General features: G+C 41.1%; 1 protein-coding gene and 22 non-coding genes across 23 annotated transcripts in view; 1 reads left to right on the forward strand and 22 right to left on the reverse strand.

Moving 5' to 3' along the window:
• The window catches only part of LOC133111109 (uncharacterized), a 63,873-nt gene extending 48,390 nt beyond the window's left edge, over positions 1-15,483 (forward strand). Inside the window, exon 4 of the mRNA XM_061221264.1 lies at positions 15,166-15,483. Within this exon, the coding sequence (XP_061077248.1) occupies positions 15,166-15,483 (318 nt within the window). The remainder of the gene's footprint in view (positions 1-15,165) is intronic.
• On the reverse strand, positions 134-215 carry trnal-uag (transfer RNA leucine (anticodon UAG)). Its single transcript has one exon. It is a non-coding gene; the product is annotated as a tRNA-Leu (tRNA).
• Positions 1,245-1,326, reverse strand: trnal-uag (transfer RNA leucine (anticodon UAG)). Its single transcript has one exon. It is a non-coding gene; the product is annotated as a tRNA-Leu (tRNA).
• trnal-aag (transfer RNA leucine (anticodon AAG)) lies at positions 2,069-2,150 on the reverse strand. The gene has a single exon. It is a non-coding gene; the product is annotated as a tRNA-Leu (tRNA).
• Positions 2,356-2,437, reverse strand: trnal-uag (transfer RNA leucine (anticodon UAG)). The gene has a single exon. It is a non-coding gene; the product is annotated as a tRNA-Leu (tRNA).
• trnal-uag (transfer RNA leucine (anticodon UAG)) lies at positions 3,180-3,261 on the reverse strand. The gene has a single exon. It is a non-coding gene; the product is annotated as a tRNA-Leu (tRNA).
• Positions 4,004-4,085, reverse strand: trnal-aag (transfer RNA leucine (anticodon AAG)). The gene has a single exon. It is a non-coding gene; the product is annotated as a tRNA-Leu (tRNA).
• Positions 4,291-4,372, reverse strand: trnal-uag (transfer RNA leucine (anticodon UAG)). The gene has a single exon. It is a non-coding gene; the product is annotated as a tRNA-Leu (tRNA).
• trnal-uag (transfer RNA leucine (anticodon UAG)) lies at positions 5,115-5,196 on the reverse strand. Its single transcript has one exon. It is a non-coding gene; the product is annotated as a tRNA-Leu (tRNA).
• Positions 6,226-6,307, reverse strand: trnal-uag (transfer RNA leucine (anticodon UAG)). Its single transcript has one exon. It is a non-coding gene; the product is annotated as a tRNA-Leu (tRNA).
• Positions 7,050-7,131, reverse strand: trnal-aag (transfer RNA leucine (anticodon AAG)). Its single transcript has one exon. It is a non-coding gene; the product is annotated as a tRNA-Leu (tRNA).
• On the reverse strand, positions 7,337-7,418 carry trnal-uag (transfer RNA leucine (anticodon UAG)). The gene has a single exon. It is a non-coding gene; the product is annotated as a tRNA-Leu (tRNA).
• On the reverse strand, positions 8,161-8,242 carry trnal-aag (transfer RNA leucine (anticodon AAG)). The gene has a single exon. It is a non-coding gene; the product is annotated as a tRNA-Leu (tRNA).
• Positions 8,448-8,529, reverse strand: trnal-uag (transfer RNA leucine (anticodon UAG)). The gene has a single exon. It is a non-coding gene; the product is annotated as a tRNA-Leu (tRNA).
• On the reverse strand, positions 9,272-9,353 carry trnal-aag (transfer RNA leucine (anticodon AAG)). Its single transcript has one exon. It is a non-coding gene; the product is annotated as a tRNA-Leu (tRNA).
• On the reverse strand, positions 9,559-9,640 carry trnal-uag (transfer RNA leucine (anticodon UAG)). The gene has a single exon. It is a non-coding gene; the product is annotated as a tRNA-Leu (tRNA).
• trnal-aag (transfer RNA leucine (anticodon AAG)) lies at positions 10,383-10,464 on the reverse strand. Its single transcript has one exon. It is a non-coding gene; the product is annotated as a tRNA-Leu (tRNA).
• trnal-uag (transfer RNA leucine (anticodon UAG)) lies at positions 10,670-10,751 on the reverse strand. The gene has a single exon. It is a non-coding gene; the product is annotated as a tRNA-Leu (tRNA).
• trnal-aag (transfer RNA leucine (anticodon AAG)) lies at positions 12,603-12,684 on the reverse strand. Its single transcript has one exon. It is a non-coding gene; the product is annotated as a tRNA-Leu (tRNA).
• Positions 12,890-12,971, reverse strand: trnal-uag (transfer RNA leucine (anticodon UAG)). The gene has a single exon. It is a non-coding gene; the product is annotated as a tRNA-Leu (tRNA).
• trnal-aag (transfer RNA leucine (anticodon AAG)) lies at positions 13,714-13,795 on the reverse strand. Its single transcript has one exon. It is a non-coding gene; the product is annotated as a tRNA-Leu (tRNA).
• trnal-uag (transfer RNA leucine (anticodon UAG)) lies at positions 14,000-14,081 on the reverse strand. Its single transcript has one exon. It is a non-coding gene; the product is annotated as a tRNA-Leu (tRNA).
• trnal-aag (transfer RNA leucine (anticodon AAG)) lies at positions 14,822-14,903 on the reverse strand. Its single transcript has one exon. It is a non-coding gene; the product is annotated as a tRNA-Leu (tRNA).
• Positions 15,484-23,122: the final 7,639 nt, after the last annotated feature.

Below are 23,122 nucleotides of genomic sequence, written 5' to 3' on the forward strand. Positions count from 1 at the left end.
ATTGTTGGTATTGTATCTGCACTGAAAAACATGCTGGCATTCTCTCAATGTGAGATCTGTGGTAATACCGTGAGAACCAGGGTGTAGCATGAAGCTGACCATTAAGCACATTTTGCAGCTTTTTTGCTGAAAAGGGCAGCGGAGGGATTCGAACCCTCGCCTCCGAAAAGACTGGAGCCTAAAGCCAGCGCCTTGGACCGCTCGGCCACGCTACCTAAAACCAGGTCAAGGCATTAAAAGAAAATCTTTGAATACTGGCAGTTTTCTTTAATTTCATCATTTTCCAGGACTATTCTGGCTACGTAAAGTCAATTTTACATTGTGTGATGAAAGTGTTTTGCTAATTCCAATGATGTAAAGGATTACTTCATCTGTGTCAGAGCATTTCTGTCTTCATAGACAACATGCTACATGTTTTGAAATTTAGACAGCTTTGATTTTTTATATATTTTTTAGGTTTGAGAACGAATAATTCCGGCACTTGATTTGGAGTGAAAAATGCATTGAATGCATTGAGCAACACTGACTGTTCATCTCTTCAAACATTCTGGACCATTCACAGCTCTTTGTATTTCTGGTCCATTTACTTGTGTAAATGTGCGTCCAAAAGAAACCATTTTGTGTCAGGATTTCATGTCCTCACCTTCTTCAAATAACAGTATGTAAGTCAGATCAACTAGTCAGACAAACAAATCGACAAGAGGAGGTTTTCATTTAAATGTTACCCTTCTTTATGGCGAGAAAATTTCATTATTTTGTGAACCAATTAGAACAACCAGTGTTTAGCCTGTCTATGCCAACAACTGTTGAAATTAGCCACAACAATTGTTGGTATTGTCTCTGCACTGAAAAACATGCTGGCATTCTCTCAACGTGAGATCTGTGGTAATACCGTGAGAACCAGGGTGTAGCATGAAGCTGACCATTAAGCACGTTTTGCAGCTTTTTTGCTGAAAATGGCAGCAGAGGGATTCGAACCCTGGCCTCCGAAGAGACTGGAGCCTTAATCCAGCGCCTTGGACCGCTCGGCCACGGTACCTCAAGCACGCTCGCAACACAACAAGAAAAACATTGAATCCTAACAGTTACTGAATCTTATTCAAATGTGGGTAGTTTTTATGGGTGTTGCCGTTGTCTGAACACTGAAGAACAAGATGGCATCCTGACCGTGTGAAATCTTTGTTGAATCACTTAGAAGGAGCTTTTTGCGTGGAGCTCCCAAGTATGCACGTTCGTAGTTAAAATGGCAGCGGAGGGATTCGAACCCTCGCCTCCGAAAAGACTGGAGCCTAAATCCAGCGCCTTGGACCGCTCGGCCACGCTACCTAAAACCAGGACAAGGCATTAAAAGAAAATCTTTGAATACTGGCAGTTTTCTTTAATTTCATCATTTTTCAGGACTATTCTGGCTACGTAAAGTCAATTTTACATTGTGTGATGAAAGTGTTTTGCTAATTCCAATGATGTAAAGGATTACTTGATCTGTGTCAGAGCATTTCTGTCTTCATAGACAACATGCTACATGTTTTGAAATTTAGACAGCTTTGATTTTTTATATATTTTTTAGGTTTGAGAACGAATAATTCCGGCACTTGATTTGGAGTGAAAAATGCATTGAATGCATTGAGCAACACTGACTGTTCATCTCTTCAAACATTCTGGACCATTCACAGCTCTTTGTATTTCTGGTCCATTTACTTGTGTAAATGTGCGTCCAAAAGAAACCATTTTGTGTCAGGATTTCATGTCCTCACCTTCTTCAAATAACAGTATGTAAGTCAGATCAACTAGTCAGACAAACAAATCGACAAGAGGAGGTTTTCATTTAAATGTTACCCTTCTTTATGGCGAGAAAATTTCATTATTTTGTGAACCAATTAGAACAACCAGTGTTTAGCCTGTCTATGCCAACAACTGTTGAAATTAGCCACAACAATTGTTGGTATTGTCTCTGCACTGAAAAACATGCTGGCATTCTCTCAACGTGAGATCTGTGGTAATACCGTGAGAACCAGGGTGTAGCATGAAGCTGACCATTAAGCACGTTTTGCAGCTTTTTTGCTGAAAATGGCAGCGGAGGGATTCGAACCCTCGCCTCCGAAGAGACTGGAGCCTTAATCCAGCGCCTTGGACCGCTCGGCCACGCTACCTCAAGCACGCTCGCAACACAACAAGAAAAACATTGAATCCTAACAGTTACTGAATCTTATTCAAATGTGGGTAGTTTTTATGGGTGTTGACGTTGTCTGAACACTGAAGAACAAGATGGCATCCTGACCGTGTGAAATCTTTGTTGAATCACTTAGAAGGAGCTTTTCGCGTGGAGCTCCCAAGTATGCACGTTCGTAGTTAAAATGGCAGCGGAGGGATTCGAACCCTCGCCTCCGAAGAGACTGGAGCCTAAATCCAGCGCCTTGGACCGCTCGGCCACGCTACCTAAAACCAGGACAAGGCATTAAAAGAAAATCTTTGAATACTGGCAGTTTTCTTTAATTTCATCATTTTTCAGGACTATTCTGGCTACGTAAAGTCAATTTTACATTGCGTGATGAAAGTGTTTTGCTAATTCCAATGATGTAAAGGATTACTTGATCAGTGTCAGAGCATTTCTGTCTTCATAGACAACATGCTACATGTTTTGAAATTCAGACGGCTTTGATTTTTTATATATTTTTTAGGTTTGAGAACGAATAATTCCGGCACTTGATTTGGAGTGAAAAATGCATTGAATGCATTGAGCAACACTGACTGTTCATCTCTTCAAACATTCTGGACCATTCACAGCTCTTTGTATTTCTGGTCCATTTACTTGTGTAAATGTGCGTCCAAAAGAAACCATTTTGTGTCAGGATTTCATGTCCTCACCTTCTTCAAATAACAGTATGTAAGTCAGATCAACTAGTCAGACAAACAAATCGACAAGAGGAGGTTTTCATTTAAATGTTACCCTTCTTTATGGAGAGAAAATTTCATTATTTTGTGAACCAATTAGAACAACCAGTGTTTAGCCTGTCTATGCCAACAACTGTTGAAATTAGCCACAACAATTGTTGGTATTGTATCTGCACTGAAAAACATGCTGGCATTCTCTCAATGTGAGATCTGTGGTAATACCGTGAGAACCAGGGTGTAGCATGAAGCTGACCATTAAGCACATTTTGCAGCTTTTTTGCTGAAAAGGGCAGCGGAGGGATTCGAACCCTCGCCTCCGAAAAGACTGGAGCCTAAAGCCAGCGCCTTGGACCGCTCGGCCACGCTACCTAAAACCAGGTCAAGGCATTAAAAGAAAATCTTTGAATACTGGCAGTTTTCTTTAATTTCATCATTTTCCAGGACTATTCTGGCTACGTAAAGTCAATTTTACATTGTGTGATGAAAGTGTTTTGCTAATTCCAATGATGTAAAGGATTACTTCATCTGTGTCAGAGCATTTCTGTCTTCATAGACAACATGCTACATGTTTTGAAATTTAGACAGCTTTGATTTTTTATATATTTTTTAGGTTTGAGAACGAATAATTCCGGCACTTGATTTGGAGTGAAAAATGCATTGAATGCATTGAGCAACACTGACTGTTCATCTCTTCAAACATTCTGGACCATTCACAGCTCTTTGTATTTCTGGTCCATTTACTTGTGTAAATGTGCGTCCAAAAGAAACCATTTTGTGTCAGGATTTCATGTCCTCACCTTCTTCAAATAACAGTATGTAAGTCAGATCAACTAGTCAGACAAACAAATCGACAAGAGGAGGTTTTCATTTAAATGTTACCCTTCTTTATGGCGAGAAAATTTCATTATTTTGTGAACCAATTAGAACAACCAGTGTTTAGCCTGTCTATGCCAACAACTGTTGAAATTAGCCACAACAATTGTTGGTATTGTCTCTGCACTGAAAAACATGCTGGCATTCTCTCAACGTGAGATCTGTGGTAATACCGTGAGAACCAGGGTGTAGCATGAAGCTGACCATTAAGCACGTTTTGCAGCTTTTTTGCTGAAAATGGCAGCGGAGGGATTCGAACCCTCGCCTCCGAAGAGACTGGAGCCTTAATCCAGCGCCTTGGACCGCTCGGCCACGCTACCTCAAGCACGCTCGCAACACAACAAGAAAAACATTGAATCCTAACAGTTACTGAATCTTATTCAAATGTGGGTAGTTTTTATGGGTGTTGACGTTGTCTGAACACTGAAGAACAAGATGGCATCCTGACCGTGTGAAATCTTTGTTGAATCACTTAGAAGGAGCTTTTCGCGTGGAGCTCCCAAGTATGCACGTTCGTAGTTAAAATGGCAGCGGAGGGATTCGAACCCTCGCCTCCGAAGAGACTGGAGCCTAAATCCAGCGCCTTGGACCGCTCGGCCACGCTACCTAAAACCAGGACAAGGCATTAAAAGAAAATCTTTGAATACTGGCAGTTTTCTTTAATTTCATCATTTTTCAGGACTATTCTGGCTACGTAAAGTCAATTTTACATTGCGTGATGAAAGTGTTTTGCTAATTCCAATGATGTAAAGGATTACTTGATCAGTGTCAGAGCATTTCTGTCTTCATAGACAACATGCTACATGTTTTGAAATTCAGACGGCTTTGATTTTTTATATATTTTTTAGGTTTGAGAACGAATAATTCCGGCACTTGATTTGGAGTGAAAAATGCATTGAATGCATTGAGCAACACTGACTGTTCATCTCTTCAAACATTCTGGACCATTCACAGCTCTTTGTATTTCTGGTCCATTTACTTGTGTAAATGTGCGTCCAAAAGAAACCATTTTGTGTCAGGATTTCATGTCCTCACCTTCTTCAAATAACAGTATGTAAGTCAGATCAACTAGTCAGACAAACAAATCGACAAGAGGAGGTTTTCATTTAAATGTTACCCTTCTTTATGGAGAGAAAATTTCATTATTTTGTGAACCAATTAGAACAACCAGTGTTTAGCCTGTCTATGCCAACAACTGTTGAAATTAGCCACAACAATTGTTGGTATTGTATCTGCACTGAAAAACATGCTGGCATTCTCTCAATGTGAGATCTGTGGTAATACCGTGAGAACCAGGGTGTAGCATGAAGCTGACCATTAAGCACATTTTGCAGCTTTTTTGCTGAAAAGGGCAGCGGAGGGATTCGAACCCTCGCCTCCGAAAAGACTGGAGCCTAAAGCCAGCGCCTTGGACCGCTCGGCCACGCTACCTAAAACCAGGTCAAGGCATTAAAAGAAAATCTTTGAATACTGGCAGTTTTCTTTAATTTCATCATTTTCCAGGACTATTCTGGCTACGTAAAGTCAATTTTACATTGTGTGATGAAAGTGTTTTGCTAATTCCAATGATGTAAAGGATTACTTCATCTGTGTCAGAGCATTTCTGTCTTCATAGACAACATGCTACATGTTTTGAAATTTAGACAGCTTTGATTTTTTATATATTTTTTAGGTTTGAGAACGAATAATTCCGGCACTTGATTTGGAGTGAAAAATGCATTGAATGCATTGAGCAACACTGACTGTTCATCTCTTCAAACATTCTGGACCATTCACAGCTCTTTGTATTTCTGGTCCATTTACTTGTGTAAATGTGCGTCCAAAAGAAACCATTTTGTGTCAGGATTTCATGTCCTCACCTTCTTCAAATAACAGTATGTAAGTCAGATCAACTAGTCAGACAAACAAATCGACAAGAGGAGGTTTTCATTTAAATGTTACCCTTCTTTATGGCGAGAAAATTTCATTATTTTGTGAACCAATTAGAACAACCAGTGTTTAGCCTGTCTATGCCAACAACTGTTGAAATTAGCCACAACAATTGTTGGTATTGTCTCTGCACTGAAAAACATGCTGGCATTCTCTCAACGTGAGATCTGTGGTAATACCGTGAGAACCAGGGTGTAGCATGAAGCTGACCATTAAGCACGTTTTGCAGCTTTTTTGCTGAAAATGGCAGCAGAGGGATTCGAACCCTGGCCTCCGAAGAGACTGGAGCCTTAATCCAGCGCCTTGGACCGCTCGGCCACGGTACCTCAAGCACGCTCGCAACACAACAAGAAAAACATTGAATCCTAACAGTTACTGAATCTTATTCAAATGTGGGTAGTTTTTATGGGTGTTGCCGTTGTCTGAACACTGAAGAACAAGATGGCATCCTGACCGTGTGAAATCTTTGTTGAATCACTTAGAAGGAGCTTTTTGCGTGGAGCTCCCAAGTATGCACGTTCGTAGTTAAAATGGCAGCGGAGGGATTCGAACCCTCGCCTCCGAAAAGACTGGAGCCTAAATCCAGCGCCTTGGACCGCTCGGCCACGCTACCTAAAACCAGGACAAGGCATTAAAAGAAAATCTTTGAATACTGGCAGTTTTCTTTAATTTCATCATTTTTCAGGACTATTCTGGCTACGTAAAGTCAATTTTACATTGTGTGATGAAAGTGTTTTGCTAATTCCAATGATGTAAAGGATTACTTGATCTGTGTCAGAGCATTTCTGTCTTCATAGACAACATGCTACATGTTTTGAAATTTAGACAGCTTTGATTTTTTATATATTTTTTAGGTTTGAGAACGAATAATTCCGGCACTTGATTTGGAGTGAAAAATGCATTGAATGCATTGAGCAACACTGACTGTTCATCTCTTCAAACATTCTGGACCATTCACAGCTCTTTGTATTTCTGGTCCATTTACTTGTGTAAATGTGCGTCCAAAAGAAACCATTTTGTGTCAGGATTTCATGTCCTCACCTTCTTCAAATAACAGTATGTAAGTCAGATCAACTAGTCAGACAAACAAATCGACAAGAGGAGGTTTTCATTTAAATGTTACCCTTCTTTATGGCGAGAAAATTTCATTATTTTGTGAACCAATTAGAACAACCAGTGTTTAGCCTGTCTATGCCAACAACTGTTGAAATTAGCCACAACAATTGTTGGTATTGTCTCTGCACTGAAAAACATGCTGGCATTCTCTCAACGTGAGATCTGTGGTAATACCGTGAGAACCAGGGTGTAGCATGAAGCTGACCATTAAGCACGTTTTGCAGCTTTTTTGCTGAAAATGGCAGCGGAGGGATTCGAACCCTCGCCTCCGAAGAGACTGGAGCCTTAATCCAGCGCCTTGGACCGCTCGGCCACGCTACCTCAAGCACGCTCGCAACACAACAAGAAAAACATTGAATCCTAACAGTTACTGAATCTTATTCAAATGTGGGTAGTTTTTATGGGTGTTGCCGTTGTCTGAACACTGAAGAACAAGATGGCATCCTGACCGTGTGAAATCTTTGTTGAATCACTTAGAAGGAGCTTTTCGCGTGGAGCTCCCAAGTATGCACGTTCGTAGTTAAAATGGCAGCGGAGGGATTCGAACCCTCGCCTCCGAAAAGACTGGAGCCTAAATCCAGCGCCTTGGACCGCTCGGCCACGCTACCTAAAACCAGGACAAGGCATTAAAAGAAAATCTTTGAATACTGGCAGTTTTCTTTAATTTCATCATTTTTCAGGACTATTCTGGCTACGTAAAGTCAATTTTACATTGTGTGATGAAAGTGTTTTGCTAATTCCAATGATGTAAAGGATTACTTGATCTGTGTCAGAGCATTTCTGTCTTCATAGACAACATGCTACATGTTTTGAAATTTAGACAGCTTTGATTTTTTATATATTTTTTAGGTTTGAGAACGAATAATTCCGGCACTTGATTTGGAGTGAAAAATGCATTGAATGCATTGAGCAACACTGACTGTTCATCTCTTCAAACATTCTGGACCATTCACAGCTCTTTGTATTTCTGGTCCATTTACTTGTGTAAATGTGCGTCCAAAAGAAACCATTTTGTGTCAGGATTTCATGTCCTCACCTTCTTCAAATAACAGTATGTAAGTCAGATCAACTAGTCAGACAAACAAATCGACAAGAGGAGGTTTTCATTTAAATGTTACCCTTCTTTATGGCGAGAAAATTTCATTATTTTGTGAACCAATTAGAACAACCAGTGTTTAGCCTGTCTATGCCAACAACTGTTGAAATTAGCCACAACAATTGTTGGTATTGTCTCTGCACTGAAAAACATGCTGGCATTCTCTCAACCTGAGATCTGTGGTAATACCGTGAGAACCAGGGTGTAGCATGAAGCTGACCATTAAGCACGTTTTGCAGCTTTTTTGCTGAAAATGGCAGCGGAGGGATTCGAACCCTCGCCTCCGAAGAGACTGGAGCCTTAATCCAGCGCCTTGGACCGCTCGGCCACGCTACCTAAAGCACACTCGCAACACAACAAGAAAAACATTGAATCCTAACAGTTACTGAATCTTATTGAAATGTGGGTAGTTTTTATGGGTGTTGCCGTTGTCTGAACACTGAAGAACAAGATGGCATCCTGACCGTGTGAAATCTTTGTTGAATCACTTAGAAGGAGCTTTTCGCGTTGAGCTCCCAAGTATGCACGTTCGTAGTTAAATTGGCAGCGGAGGGATTCGAACCCTCGCCTACAAAGAGACTGGAGCCTAAATCCAGCGCCTTGGACCGCTCGGCCACGCTACCTAAAAACAGGACAAGGCATTAAAAGAAAATCTTTGAATACTGGCAGTTTTCTTTAATTTCATCATTTTTCAGGACTATTCTGGCTACGTAAAGTCAATTTTACATTGTGTGATGAAAGTGTTTTGCTAATTCCAATGATGTAAAGGATTACTTGATCTGTGTCAGAGCATTTCTGTCTTCATAGACAACATGCTACATGTTTTGAAATTTAGACAGCTTTGATTTTTTATATATTTTTTAGGTTTGAGAACGAATAATTCCGGCACTTGATTTGGAGTGAAAAATGCATTGAATGCATTGAGCAACACTGACTGTTCATCTCTTCAAACATTCTGGACCATTCACAGCTCTTTGTATTTCTGGTCCATTTACTTGTGTAAATGTGCGTCCAAAAGAAACCATTTTGTGTCAGGATTTCATGTCCTCACCTTCTTCAAATAACAGTATGTAAGTCAGATCAACTAGTCAGACAAACAAATCGACAAGAGGAGGTTTTCATTTAAATGTTACCCTTCTTTATGGCGAGAAAATTTCATTATTTTGTGAACCAATTAGAACAACCAGTGTTTAGCCTGTCTATGCCAACAACTGTTGAAATTAGCCACAACAATTGTTGGTATTGTCTCTGCACTGAAAAACATGCTGGCATTCTCTCAACCTGAGATCTGTGGTAATACCGTGAGAACCAGGGTGTAGCATGAAGCTGACCATTAAGCACGTTTTGCAGCTTTTTTGCTGAAAATGGCAGCGGAGGGATTCGAACCCTCGCCTCCGAAGAGACTGGAGCCTTAATCCAGCGCCTTGGACCGCTCGGCCACGCTACCTAAAGCACACTCGCAACACAACAAGAAAAACATTGAATCCTAACAGTTACTGAATCTTATTGAAATGTGGGTAGTTTTTATGGGTGTTGCCGTTGTCTGAACACTGAAGAACAAGATGGCATCCTGACCGTGTGAAATCTTTGTTGAATCACTTAGAAGGAGCTTTTCGCGTTGAGCTCCCAAGTATGCACGTTCGTAGTTAAATTGGCAGCGGAGGGATTCGAACCCTCGCCTACAAAGAGACTGGAGCCTAAATCCAGCGCCTTGGACCGCTCGGCCACGCTACCTAAAAACAGGACAAGGCATTAAAAGAAAATCTTTGAATACTGGCAGTTTTCTTTAATTTCATCATTTTTCAGGACTATTCTGGCTACGTAAAGTCAATTTTACATTGCGTGATGAAAGTGTTTTGCTAATTCCAATGATGTAAAGGATTACTTGATCAGTGTCAGAGCATTTCTGTCTTCATAGACAACATGCTACATGTTTTGAAATTCAGACGGCTTTGATTTTTTATATATTTTTTAGGTTTGAGAACGAATAATTCCGGCACTTGATTTGGAGTGAAAAATGCATTGAATGCATTGAGCAACACTGACTGTTCATCTCTTCAAACATTCTGGACCATTCACAGCTCTTTGTATTTCTGGTCCATTTACTTGTGTAAATGTGCGTCCAAAAGAAACCATTTTGTGTCAGGATTTCATGTCCTCACCTTCTTCAAATAACAGTATGTAAGTCAGATCAACTAGTCAGACAAACAAATCGACAAGAGGAGGTTTTCATTTAAATATTACCCTTCTTTATGGCGAGAAAATTTCATTATTTTGTGAACCAATTAGAATAATCAGTGTTTTGCCTGTCTATGCCAACAACTATTGAAATTAGCCACAAAAATTGTTGGTATTGTCTCTTCACTGAAAAACATGCTGGCATTCTCTCAATGTGAGATCTGTGGTAATACCGTGAGAACCAGGGTGTAGCATGAAGCTGACCATTAAGCACGTTTTGCAGCTTTTTTGCTGAAAATGGCAGCGGAGGGATTCGAACCCTCGCCTCCGAAGAGACTGGAGCCTTAATCCAGCGCCTTGGACCGCTCGGCCACGCTACCTCAAGCACGCTCGCAACACAACAAGAAAAACATTGAATCCTAACAGTTACTGAATCTTATTCAAATGTGGGTAGTTTTTATGGGTGTTGCCGTTGTCTGAACACTGAAGAACAAGATGGCATTCTGACCGTGTGAAATCTTTGTTGAATCACTTAGAAGGAGCTTTTCGCGTGGAGCTCCCAAGTATGCACGTTCGTAGTTAAAATGGCAGCGGAGGGATTCGAACCCTCGCCTCCGAAAAGACTGGAGCCTAAATCCAGCGCCTTGGACCGCTCGGCCACGCTACCTAAAACCAGGACAAGGCATTAAAAGAAAATCTTTGAATACTGGCAGTTTTCTTTAATTTCATCATTTTTCAGGACTATTCTGGCTACGTAAAGTCAATTTTACATTGTGTGATAAAAGTGTTTTGCTAATTCCAATGATGTAAAGGATTACTTGATCTGTGTCAGAGCATTTCTGTCTTCATAGACAACATGCTACATGTTTTGAAATTCAGACGGCTTTGATTTTTTATATATTTTTTAGGTTTGAGAACGAATAATTCCGGCACTTGATTTGGAGTGAAAAATGCATTGAATGCATTGAGCAACACTGACTGTTCATCTCTTCAAACATTCTGGACCATTCACAGCTCTTTGTATTTCTGGTCCATTTACTTGTGTAAATGTGCGTCCAAAAGAAACCATTTTGTGTCAGGATTTCATGTCCTCACCTTCTTCAAATAACAGTATGTAAGTCAGATCAACTAGTCAGACAAACAAATCGACAAGAGGAGGTTTTCATTTAAATGTTACCCTTCTTTATGGCGAGAAAATTTTATTATTTTGTGAACCAATTAGAACAACCAGTGTTTAGCCTGTCTATGCCAACAACTGTTGAAATTAGCCACAACAATTGTTGGTATTGTCTCTTCACTGAAAAACATGCTGGCATTCTCTCAATGTGAGATCTGTGGTAATACCGTGAGAACCAGGGTGTAGCATGAAGCTGACCATTAAGCACGTTTTGCAGCTTTTTTGCTGAAAATGGCAGCGGAGGGATTCGAACCTTCGCCTCCGAAGAGATGGAGCCTTAATCCAGCGCCTTGGACCGCTCGGCCACGCTACCTAAAGCACACCCGGAACACAACAAGAAAAACATTGAATCCTAACAGTTACTGAATCTTATTGAAATGTGGGTAGTTTTTATGGGTGTTGCCGTTGTCTGAACACTGAAGAACAAGATGGCATCCTGACCGTGTGAAATCTTTGTTGAATCACTTAGAAGGAGCTTTTCGCGTAGAGCTCCCAAGTATGCACGTTCGTAGTTAAAATGGCAGCGGAGGGATTCGAACCCTCGCCTCCGAAGAGACCGGAGCCTAAATCCAGCGCCTTGGACCGCTCACCACGCTACCTAAAAGCAGGACAAGGCATTAAAAGAAAATCTTTGAATACTGGCAGTTTTCTTTAATTTCATCATTTTTCAGGACTATTCTGGCTACGTAAAGTCAATTTTACATTGCGTGACGAAAGTGTTTTGCTAATTCCAATGATGTAAAGGATTACTTGATCAGTGTCAGAGCATTTCTGTCTTCATAGACAACATGCTACCTGTTTTGAAATTCAGACGGCTTTGATTTTTTATATATTCTTTAGGTTTGAGAACGAATAATTCCGGCACTTGATTTGGAGTGAAAAATGCATTGAATGCATTTAGCAACACTGACTGTTCATCTCTTCAAACATTCTGGACCATTCACAGCTCTTTGTATTTCTGGTCCATTTACTTGTGTAAATGTGCGTCCAAAAGAAACCATTTTGTGTCAGGATTTCATGTCCTCACCTTCTTCAAATAACAGTATGTAAGTCAGATCAACTAGTCAGACAAACAAATCGACAAGAGGAGGTTTTCATTTCAATGTTACCCTTCTTTATGGCGAGAAAATTTCATTATTTTGTGAACGAATTAGAACAACCAGTGTTTAGCCTGTCTATGCCAACAACTGTTGAAATTAGCCACAAAAAATATTGGTATTGTCTCTGCACTGAAAAACATGCTGGCATTCTCTCAATGTGAGATCTGTGGTAATACCGTGAGAACCAGGGCGTAGCATGAAGCTGACCATTAAGCACGTTTTGCAGCTTTTTTGCTGAAAATGGCAGCGGAGGGATTCGAACCCTCGCCTCCGAAGAGACTGGAGCCTTAATCCAGCGCCTTGGACCGCTCGGCCACGCTACCTAAAGCACACCCGGAATACAACAAGAAAAACATTGAATCCTAACAGTTACTGAATCTTATTCAAATGTGGGTAGTTTTTATGGGTGTAGCCGTTGTCTGAACACTGAAGAACAAGATGGCATCCTGACCGTGTGAAATCTTTGTTGAATCACTTAGAAGGAGCTTTTCGCGTAGAGCTCCCAAGTATGCACGTTCGTAGTTAAAATGGCAGCGGAGGGATTCGAACCCTCGCCTCCGAAGAGACCGGAGCCTAAATCTAGCGCCTTGGACCGCTCGGCCACGCTACCTAAAACCAGGACAAGGCATTAAAAGAAAATCTTTGAATACTGGCAGTTTTCTTTAATTTCATCATTTTTCAGGACTATTCTGGCTACGTAAAGTCAATTTTACATTGTGTGATGAAAGTGTTTTGCTAATTCCAATGATGTAAAGGATTACTTCATCTGTGTCAGAGCATTTCTGTCTTGATAGACAACATGCTACATGTTTTGAAATTTAGACGGCTTTGATTTTTTATATATTTCTTCGGTTTGAGAACGAATAATTCCGGCACTTGATTTGGAGTGAAAAATGCATTGAATGCATTGAGCAACACTGACTGTTCATCTCTTCAAACATTCTGGACCATTCACAGCTCTTTGTATTTCTGGTCCATTTACTTGTGTAAATGTGCGTCCAAAAGAAACCATTTTGTGTCAGGATTTCATGTCCTCACCTTCTTCAAATAACAGTATGTAAGTCAGATCAACTAGTCAGACAAACAAATCGACAAGAGGAGGTTTTCATTTAAATGTTACCCTTCTTTATGGCGAGAAAATTTCATTATTTTGTGAACCAATTAGAACAACCAGTGTTTAGCCTGTCTATGCCAACAACTGTTGAAATTAGCCACAACAATTGTTGGTATTGTCTCTGCACTGAAAAACATGCTGGCATTCTCTCAATGTGAGATCTGTGGTAATACCGTGAGAACCAGGGTGTAGCATGAAGCTGACCATTAAGCACGTTTTGCAGCTTTTTTGCTGAAAATGGCAGCGGAGGGATTCGAACCCTCGCCTCCGAAGAGACTGGAGCCTTAATCCAGCGCCTTGGACCGCTCGGCCACGCTACCTAAAGCAACTGACAGCACAACAAGAAAAACATTGAATCCTAACAGTTACTGAATCTTATTCAAATGTGGGTAGTTTTTATGGGTGTTGCCGTTGTCTGAACACTGAAGAACAAGATGGCATCCTGACCGTGTGAAATCTTTGTTGAATCACTTAGAAGGAGCTTTTCGCGTAGAGCTCCCAAGTATGCACGTTCGTAGTTAAAATGGCAGAGGAGGGATTCGAACCCTCGCCTCCGAAGAGACTGGAGGCTAAATCCAGCGCCTTGGACCGCTCGGCCACGCTACCTAAAACCTGGACAAGGCATTAAAAGAAAATCTTTGAATACTGGCAGTTTTCTTTAATTTCATCATTTTTCAGGACTATTCTGGCTACGTAAAGTCAATTTTACATTGCGTGATGAAAGTGTTTTGCTAATTCCAATGATGTAAAGGATTACTTGATCTGTGTCAGAGCATTTCTGTCTTCATAGACAACATGCTACATGTTTTGAAATTTAGACGGCTTTGATTTTTTATATATTTTTTAGGTTTGAGAACGAATAATTCCGGCACTTGATTTGGAGTGAAAAATGCATTGAATGCATTGAGCAACACTGACTGTTCATCTCTTCAAACATTCTGGACCATTCACAGCTCTTTGTATTTCTGGTCCATTTACTTGTGTAAATGTGCGTCCAAAAGAAACCATTTTGTGTCAGGATTTCATGTCCTCACCTTCTTCAAATAACAGTATGTAAGTCAGATCAACTAGTCAGACAAACAAATCGACAAGAGGAGGTTTTCATTTAAATGTTACCCTTCTTAATGGCGAGAAAATTTCATTATTTTGTGAACCAATTAGAACAACCAGTGTTTAGCCTGTCTATGCCAACAACTGTTGAAATTAGCCACAAAAATTGTTGGTATTGTCTCTGCACTGAAAAACATGCTGGCATTCTCTAAATGTGAGATCTGTGTTAACACCGAGAAGCAGCGTGTAGCCTGAAGCTGACCATTAAGCACGTTCTGCAGCTTTTTTGCTGAAAATGGCAGCGGAGGGATTCGAACCCTCACCTCCGAAGAGACTGGAGACTTAATCCAGCGCCTTGGACCACTCGGCCACACTACCTGAAGCGCCAGAAGAATACAACAAGAAAAACATTGAATCCTAACAGTTACTGAATCTTATTCCAATGTGGGTAATCAGGCTATGACATGCTGGATTACAGACTATCTCACCCACAAACCACAGTTCGTCCAGCTCCAGAGCTGCCACTCAAGACACATTGGAATGCAACAGGGGCGCACCCCAGGGAAATGTTCTTTCCCCATTCCTGTTCACACTCGACACCGCCAACTTCAGATTCAACTCTGCATCTCCACATCTGCAGAAGTTCTCAGAGGACTCGTCCATCGTTGGCTGCATCACTGGGGACAATGAGGATGAGTACAGGAGTCTGGTGGCTGGATTCTTCGGCTGGTGTAACAACAACCACCTGCAGCCGAACATCAGCAAAACAATAGAGCTGATGGTTGACCTTCGACGGAAGGGGAAGCCACCAACACCCATCACCATCCAGATGGGTGTGGTTCAGTCCTATAAGTTCCTTGGGGTGCACCTCAACAACAAACTGGACTGGACTGACTGGTGGTGCACTCTACAAAAGGGACAGAGCAGGCTGCACTTCTTCAGGCTATACTTCCTTTGAGATCTGCAATAAACTACTGCGCATGTTTTATGAGTCAGTGGTGGCCAGCGCAGTATTTTTTGCTTTTGTGTGCTGGGGACGAGGCATTGCAATGGGTCCAATAAGCTGAACAAGCTGGTCAGGAAGGTGACCTCTGTTGTAGGAGGGGCCTTGACAGTCTGGAGGAGGTGGCTGAGGGGAGGATAAGGTCTAAAATCTGTACCATTCTGGGGAACCCAACCCACCCCCTCTATGGGGAGTTGAATGGCCTGAGGAGCAGCTGCCTCATCCTGCCGAGGTGCTGGAAGGAGCGCTTCAGACGCTCCTATATTCCCTCAGCCATTTGTCTGTATAATGCCGCCTGCCATGGTGATTCCTCCAGTCAGCATGGTGGCCCACACTGGTCACCTCTATATGGACTATTTATTATTATGGACACCTTGCACTATTTATTATTATGGACTATTTATTATTATTATGGACACCTTGCACTTTTATACTTTAATACTCTCATATGTTGACACACATAACTGTTCTTAACATACTGTATTGGTATTTTTAGTATTCCTATCTATTGTGTTCTCCCTATTTATTCCCTTATTCCTTTTATTCTACTAATCTCTTCTGCTGTGAGGCTGAAATTTCCCCACGGGGATAAAGAAAGAGCTATCTATCTATCTATCTATCTATCTATCTATCTATCTATCTATCTATCTATCTATCTATCTATCTATCTATCTATCTATCTATCTATATATCTATCAGAACTTGACTCAGTAGGGGAACCCATCTGCCGCTGGTTGACACCGGTTTGTAGAAAGAATGGTTTTAAACATAAAACCATATGAATAAAAGTACATAAATGTCCAATTAAAAAGTTGAAGCAGAGATGAGGTAGAGGGATGGCAGGAACACCAATGGGTGGCACTGTCAGTCAAGGGGACAGCCTTGGTGCTACAGCTGAATCAGCAGGGAGTTGTACGACTGGTCTTGGGCTGGAGCTACAGGCCGGGGGGGGGGGGGGTGGTCTATACTATATACTATATACAGCACTGTGCAGAAGTTTTAGGCAATTGTGAAAAAATGCTTTAAATGGAATGCTTTCAAAAATAGAAATGTTAATAGTTTATTTCTTATCAATTAACAAAACGTATGAACAGAAGAAGTGAATGAACAGAAGAAAAATCTAAATAAAATCAATATTTGGTGTGACCACCCTTTGCCTTCAAAACAGCATCAATTATCCTAGGTATACTTGCACACACTTTTTGAAGGAACTTTGAAGGTAGGTTGTTCCAAACATGTTGGAGAACTAGCCACAGTTCTTCTGTGGATTTAGGCAGCCTCAAATGCTTCTGTCTCTTCATGTAATCCCGGACAGACTTGATGATGTTAAGATCAAGGATCTGTGGGGGCCATACCATCACTTCCAGGACTCCTTGTTCTTCTTTACACTGATGATAGTTCTTAATGACATTGGCTATATGCTTGGGGTCATTGTCCTGCTGCAGAATAAATTTGGGGCCAATCAGATGCCTGCCTGATGGTACTGCATGATGGATAAGTATCTGCCTGTACTTCTCAGCATTGAGGAGACCATTAATTCTGACCAAATCCCCAACTCCATTTGCAGAAATACAGCCCCAAACTTGCAAGGAACCTCCACCATGCTCCACTGTTGCCTGCAGACACTCATTCTTGTACCGCTCTCCAGTCCTTTGAAAAAGTCTTCTGCTACAGCCAAATATTTCAAATTTTGACCCATCAGTCCAGAGAGCCAGCTGCCATTTTTCTGCACCCCAGTTCCTGTGTTTTCGTGCTTAGTTGACTCGCTTGGCCTTGTTTCCACATCGGAGGTATGGCTTTCTGGCCGCAATTCTTCCATGAAAACTACTTCTGACCAGACTTCTGTGCAGAGTAGATGGGTGTACCTGGGTCCCACTGGTTTCTGCCAATTCTGAGCTGATGGCACTACTGGACATCTTCTGAATACAAAGGGAAGTAAGCATGATGTGTTTCCTTGGCAGACCACTGCATCTACAGTCCTCAACGTTGCCCGTTTCTTTGTGCTTCTTCAACAGAGTTTGGACAGGACATCTGGAAACCCCTGTCTGCCTTGAAATTTCTGCCTGGGAGAGACCTTGCTCATGCAGTATCACTATCTTGTGTCTTGTTGCTGTGCTCAGGCTTGCCATGGTGTATGACTTCTGACATTAAATTCAGCAACCTCACCTTGGAAGCAGAGTTTGGCTGTTCCTCACCCAGTTTTAACCCTCCTATACAGCTGTTTCTGTTTCAGTTAATGATTGTGTTTCAACCTGCATATTTAATTGATGATCATTAGCTCCCTGACTATGTGCAAGTGTACCTATTGATGCTGATCACACCAAATATTGATTTGATTTAGATTTGTGTTCTGTTCACTCACTTTGCATTTTGTTAATTGAGGAAAATAAACTATTAACATTTCTATTTTTGAAAGCATTCTTACTTTACAGCATTTTTTCACACCTACCTAAAGTACTGTATGGGGCAGCCTGTAGCGTAGTGGTTAGGGCACATGACTTTGATCCCAGGGTAGCCACAATAAGATCCGCACAGCCATTGGGCCCTTGAGCAACGCCCTTAACCTTGCATTGCTCCAGGAGAGGATTGTCTCCTGCTTAGTCTAATCAACTGTACGTCGCTCTGGATAAGAGTGTTTATTTATTATTCAAAAGCAGGCTTGCTCCTCATTTATAAGCAAACTGAATAATAATACGGTATTTTGAGAATGGATTTAGATGATCACTCATATAAAATCGGGTGACGGTGATTTAAATGCTCTCTAGAGGAGTTTTCACCGTCTTCCTCAGAAATATTCACTTGAGAATACTTGAGAGGCTAGAGAGACGAGTTAAAGTAGGCATCACAACATTGTTTTAAAACGTTAACCTTTTTGGCCATAAAATACAACAGTTTTTGCCAAAGTGCAACAGTTTTAGTGTGCGTATTGTAAATTCTACTAGTTAGTTATGCAGTAATGCTGTGTTGTTTTATGAAAGACAAACTATTCACCACTGGAAACGTAATGTCATGAGCTAAAATGCTTCTCAGCCATTACTTCAATACCATACCACTTCTGGTTCTTGGCTCAGATGAGTTTTTTTGCTCACGGATGGGGATCACACATTTACTGTGCAACAGGATTACCAATACTGCTCAGAGAAGTTTGTTCGTGGGCTCTTCGTGTTCCAGAGCCTATACAAAACGTAGGTAATAGCATTCATATGTAAAAGTACTTTTATAAACATGGTCGTGAATCGCCGTTCTGGGACCAATATACTTGAAAATCTTTGAGTAAGTTTATCCGTTTGGTAGTTTTTAGTAAAAACATTAGTGAAAATATTATCATTTTCTTCTACAAACTTTTTAAAGCGTTGTATAGTTTCTCACGGAATTTGAACACATCCTACTTTTAAATGGACTAGTGCCTTTTCCTAAAAGTGGGTCTTCATGTGCTACAGTGTTATTAAAATTGATATTATCAGAACAAGGCCCCTTTGAAAATGAATGGTGAAAAGTTGGCTTGTCTGTTAGCCAGTGACTCTATAATGTAAGGCCTACAGATTATACAGAGCCATATGGAGCCCACAACATGGTTCTATTACTCAAATGCTTTGCTTTTATTATTTCAATTAATTATGTGTATGTCATGTGGTGCCAAATATTTCTTACCTTGCTCTTGGTTGAGGACATACTCGCCCAAAACTCCTCAACATTAAAGGTGGTGGGATCTTGGGGCATGGGAAACGGAAAAAACCCGACGAGCAGCCGATTCAACATGTGTAATCGGCGCAAAAGCTTTTATCTCATCTTAAGTCGGTAATGTCCTTCCTAGAAGTTGGTCTCAACTGCTTTGTGAATTACTTTTAAGAAAAAAATAAAAACTTTTAGTGCAATTTAGAAGTACTCTTAGTGATAGCCTAAGGGAAAAGTTTTGTGAATAATGGGTCCTGAACTAAGACTAAAAAACAACACTTAACTTAGATTTGTCAAAAGGTGCCATGTATAGCCTGTGGCTAGCTGCCTTTTAGGGATCCATAGTTAAAAACCTGTTGATATTGCCCATGCCAGTGGTCGCTCAATGTCTAAAAGAAAATAAACCAGGCAGTTGTACTTTCGAAAATAATATTTGAACACTTGGTAAAACTGGTCCTTGGGATTTTTCAGCTCATTGGTTAACTTGAATGATATATGATAGAATGCATTAAAGGAGTAAAATGGTGATCGAATGTGACACTTGCCAGTTGTCTTTAGGCAACAACAAAATGAATGTGCATAATTTTTATTATTATTCAGTCATGTAAACCTATTTTTCTAAGCCTAGTTTGCTTTCATGAGGACATTATAATTGTGCTTTTATCTCAGAAAATTCAACCTTTAAAAATACATTTCAATAATTTAATAATAAAAAAGTATGCACATCTGTTTTGTTGTTGCCCAAAGACAACTGACAAGTAAGTGTCTCATCCAACCACCATATCACTCCTTTAAATGAAATACGCATGGGCTGCTAAATAACGTAGCGATTTTACTCTCTACGAAAACGGGGCGCCAACTAGCAGTATAACTGAAAAAAGTAATCAGTCTCATAAAATTACTGTTCTCAGAAATATCTAACCACAAATTCAATATTTTAATAATTAAAATAATAATTAATAATTCAAATAACCAATATTACTGATTACCGATAACTTGAAGGTTGGAAGTTCTTTGAAAGACTTGACTCGGCTCTCATATCTATGTGACGCCAAAACAGACAAAATAGATTTATTAAACAGACGTACACAAACAGTACATATACAGGGTTGAACTAACGGGAAGTTAGTAGTATAAGGTATGTTAGGAATGTGTGTGTGATGTCCCTTGAACAAAGGAAAGGTCGGAGTAGCTAGCTTGGGTGGCTGGCTTGGGAGTGTAGCTGTGAGAAGAGTGGCTACTGGTGTAGCTTAGCTTGGCCTGGGCAGATGAGCAGAGCTGGAACGTTCCTGTGGGCTCCGCTGTTCCGTTTCCGCGAGGAAAAGTTTGTTGCTGTAGTTTGTAGTGGTAAACTGATGCAGTGGGTCGCATACACCAGTTTCCACTCGCTATAGGCCACTAAGTTACCGCATGGTAACTAGGTATATCCATAAGGCCTGGTGGGGCATTGTGGAGGCCAGATGGAGGGCGAGAGTAGGGCGCGGAAGCCAGAGGCCAGATGAGGTGAAGGGAAGGGCCAAAGAGAGTGTCCAAAAAGAGAAGTGCGTCGAAAGAAAGAGAAAGGGGTTCCCAAGAGTGTGCCATGCTCTTATACTGGGAAAGTTTATTACTCCCACCATTACGGGATTGGCTGAACCGAACTACACATCATGCGGGGTGGATGTTGCGGAATTGTCCTGTGGGATTGTAGGAAATGCATTCCCTACACTACCATCTCCTGTAGATGGGTTGATTCATTAAACAGCTAGGCCTCAAAGAACTACTGGACTAGCTAGCTGCCAAGCCACTAGCTGGGCCGTCCAACTGAGAATTCTTGGTTGGTTTTCAACCGCCCCTGAAACGGTTGCATCCTTTCACAGGTTGGCTTTGAAAGTGAAAATGCAAAGTAGGGTTTTGCATTATCAATTCGATTTTTGACAGGATTTGAAAATGTGTGATCGTATGAAAATGATAATGCAAATGATGCAGGCATCAGTTTGATACAGTTTCACACCGAGGACTGGGGTTCACACCCAGGTTCTTCCAAGCAGCATAATTGGGCCGCCACTCCAAGGGTGGCAAACATTTTACAAATACCAAACAAATCAGTATTTAGCATTCTTCCACTGCCACTTCATCTTTGTGTCTTTCAAAAGGCTTTACTTCTTTCTCACGTTTCCATTTCTTTCTGCCTTTTTCTACCTCTTTAAACTCCACTGCTACTTTCTCATTCTCCTCCTTTGCTCCATCTTCTTACTCTTCCCCCTTTTATTCACTCTTCCTCTACTTTCGGCATCTTCTCATCAGTTTCTACCTTCTCTTCATTGCCTTTTATTTCCTCTATTTTCTCTATCCTTTTATTCCCTCTCCTCAGCCTCTCCCTCTTTCCCTCCTCCCTCTTCACCCTTTACCTAGGTAACACACTGAGGCCCTGTTGAGCCTCCCTCCGCCCCTCCATAAAACATGGCCACCATGTTCCTGATTTCTTGTAGGATGGAAGTGTGTTCTAGCAGCCTTTCATCCATCCTGCCCAGCCTTCAGCTACAGGGTCTTCTCTGTCATATCACAGGCTGACTCCTTATGAGTAGCTATCCTACAAACATACATACAGCATAATGAGAAAGGCACACGTTCTGAAGTCCTACCTATCCTCTGTGTTCATGACACCCATCAACGTTTGTAGTTTTACTCATCTTAAAACCAGTCAAAACCCATTGGATCTGCTTACTGACGTAATTTTAGCACTGATATCCTAACGAAAAACTCTTATGTCCAGTGTTTGTATGTGTGCATCGGTAAGGCCACTAAAAACTCACAGTGAGTTAAACTGTCAGATGAAGGTGTTACTTGCGATTCTATCTGCTCTTCCCCAAGCACTGCTTGACTTTTGTTTGCTGCCCAACAAAGATGTTGATATCCATAACTGCCGTATGCTTCTGTGTGAGCGCTGCCAACATTTTGTCTTGACTATTTATTTTTATTTTTCTCTTTTACCTCCTCACTTTGTCTCCTCTGAAATTTCCTTTTCAGAGAGCTTCGAATCCTTCTTCTCCTTCTCTTTTTGTGCTTCCTCACTAGCCCCCGATTCCCGTCCTTCCCCTACCACTCTTTGTTTGTGCAGCCACTCACCCCTTCTCCTAGGTCCTCCCTCTCTCTATTATTCCCTTCCTCCCTCTTCCCTTCTTCCCCCTCCTCAGTCCAGCCAGCATTCTTCCTCTCCCAGTTAGCATAAGGTAATATGGTAATGGGAACAGGCTATTCAGCCCAGCAATGATCGCCTTTTCCTACCCCTAAGTGTACCTACTGCCTAAATTGCCTAAAAGCTAACTAGAATCTAACACTGTATCAAGCCAGGTCTTGAAAACCCCCAGTGTTTCTGCCTCCACTACATGCACTGGCAAGCTATTCCACACATTGACTACTCGCTGTGTGGAAAAAAATACTTCCTAATATCTGTACGGAAATTCTCCTTTGCCAATTTCCATTTGTGTCCTCTCGTTCTGCTAACAAAACTCAACCTGAAGAATCCCAAGTACTTTACTTTGTTAAACCCTTTAATGAATTTAAAAGCCTCAATCAAATCCCCCCTAACCCTCCTTTTACTAAGCTTAAATAAATTAAGCATCCTTAGTCTATCCTCGTAACTCTTATCTTTTATACATGGAATCAATCTGGTTGCCTTCTCTGAATCTTTTCTAGTGCCTCTATGTCCTTCTTATAGTGTGGTTCCCAGAACTGCACACAGTACTCAAAGTGTGGTCTAACAAGAGTATTTTATAAGGTGAGTATAACTTGGATTTATAATCAATACTCCTGGCTATGTATCCTAGCATCCTATTGGCCTTTACTGCTACTGCACATTGACTAGAACCCCTTTTTCCATATGAGCACTATCTAATTTTGTACCCCCATGAAGTAATCCTGCCTTATATTTTTATTT

This window comes from Conger conger, chromosome 15 (genome assembly GCF_963514075.1).
Source record: "Conger conger chromosome 15, fConCon1.1, whole genome shotgun sequence".
NCBI lineage: Eukaryota > Metazoa > Chordata > Actinopteri > Anguilliformes > Congridae > Conger > Conger conger.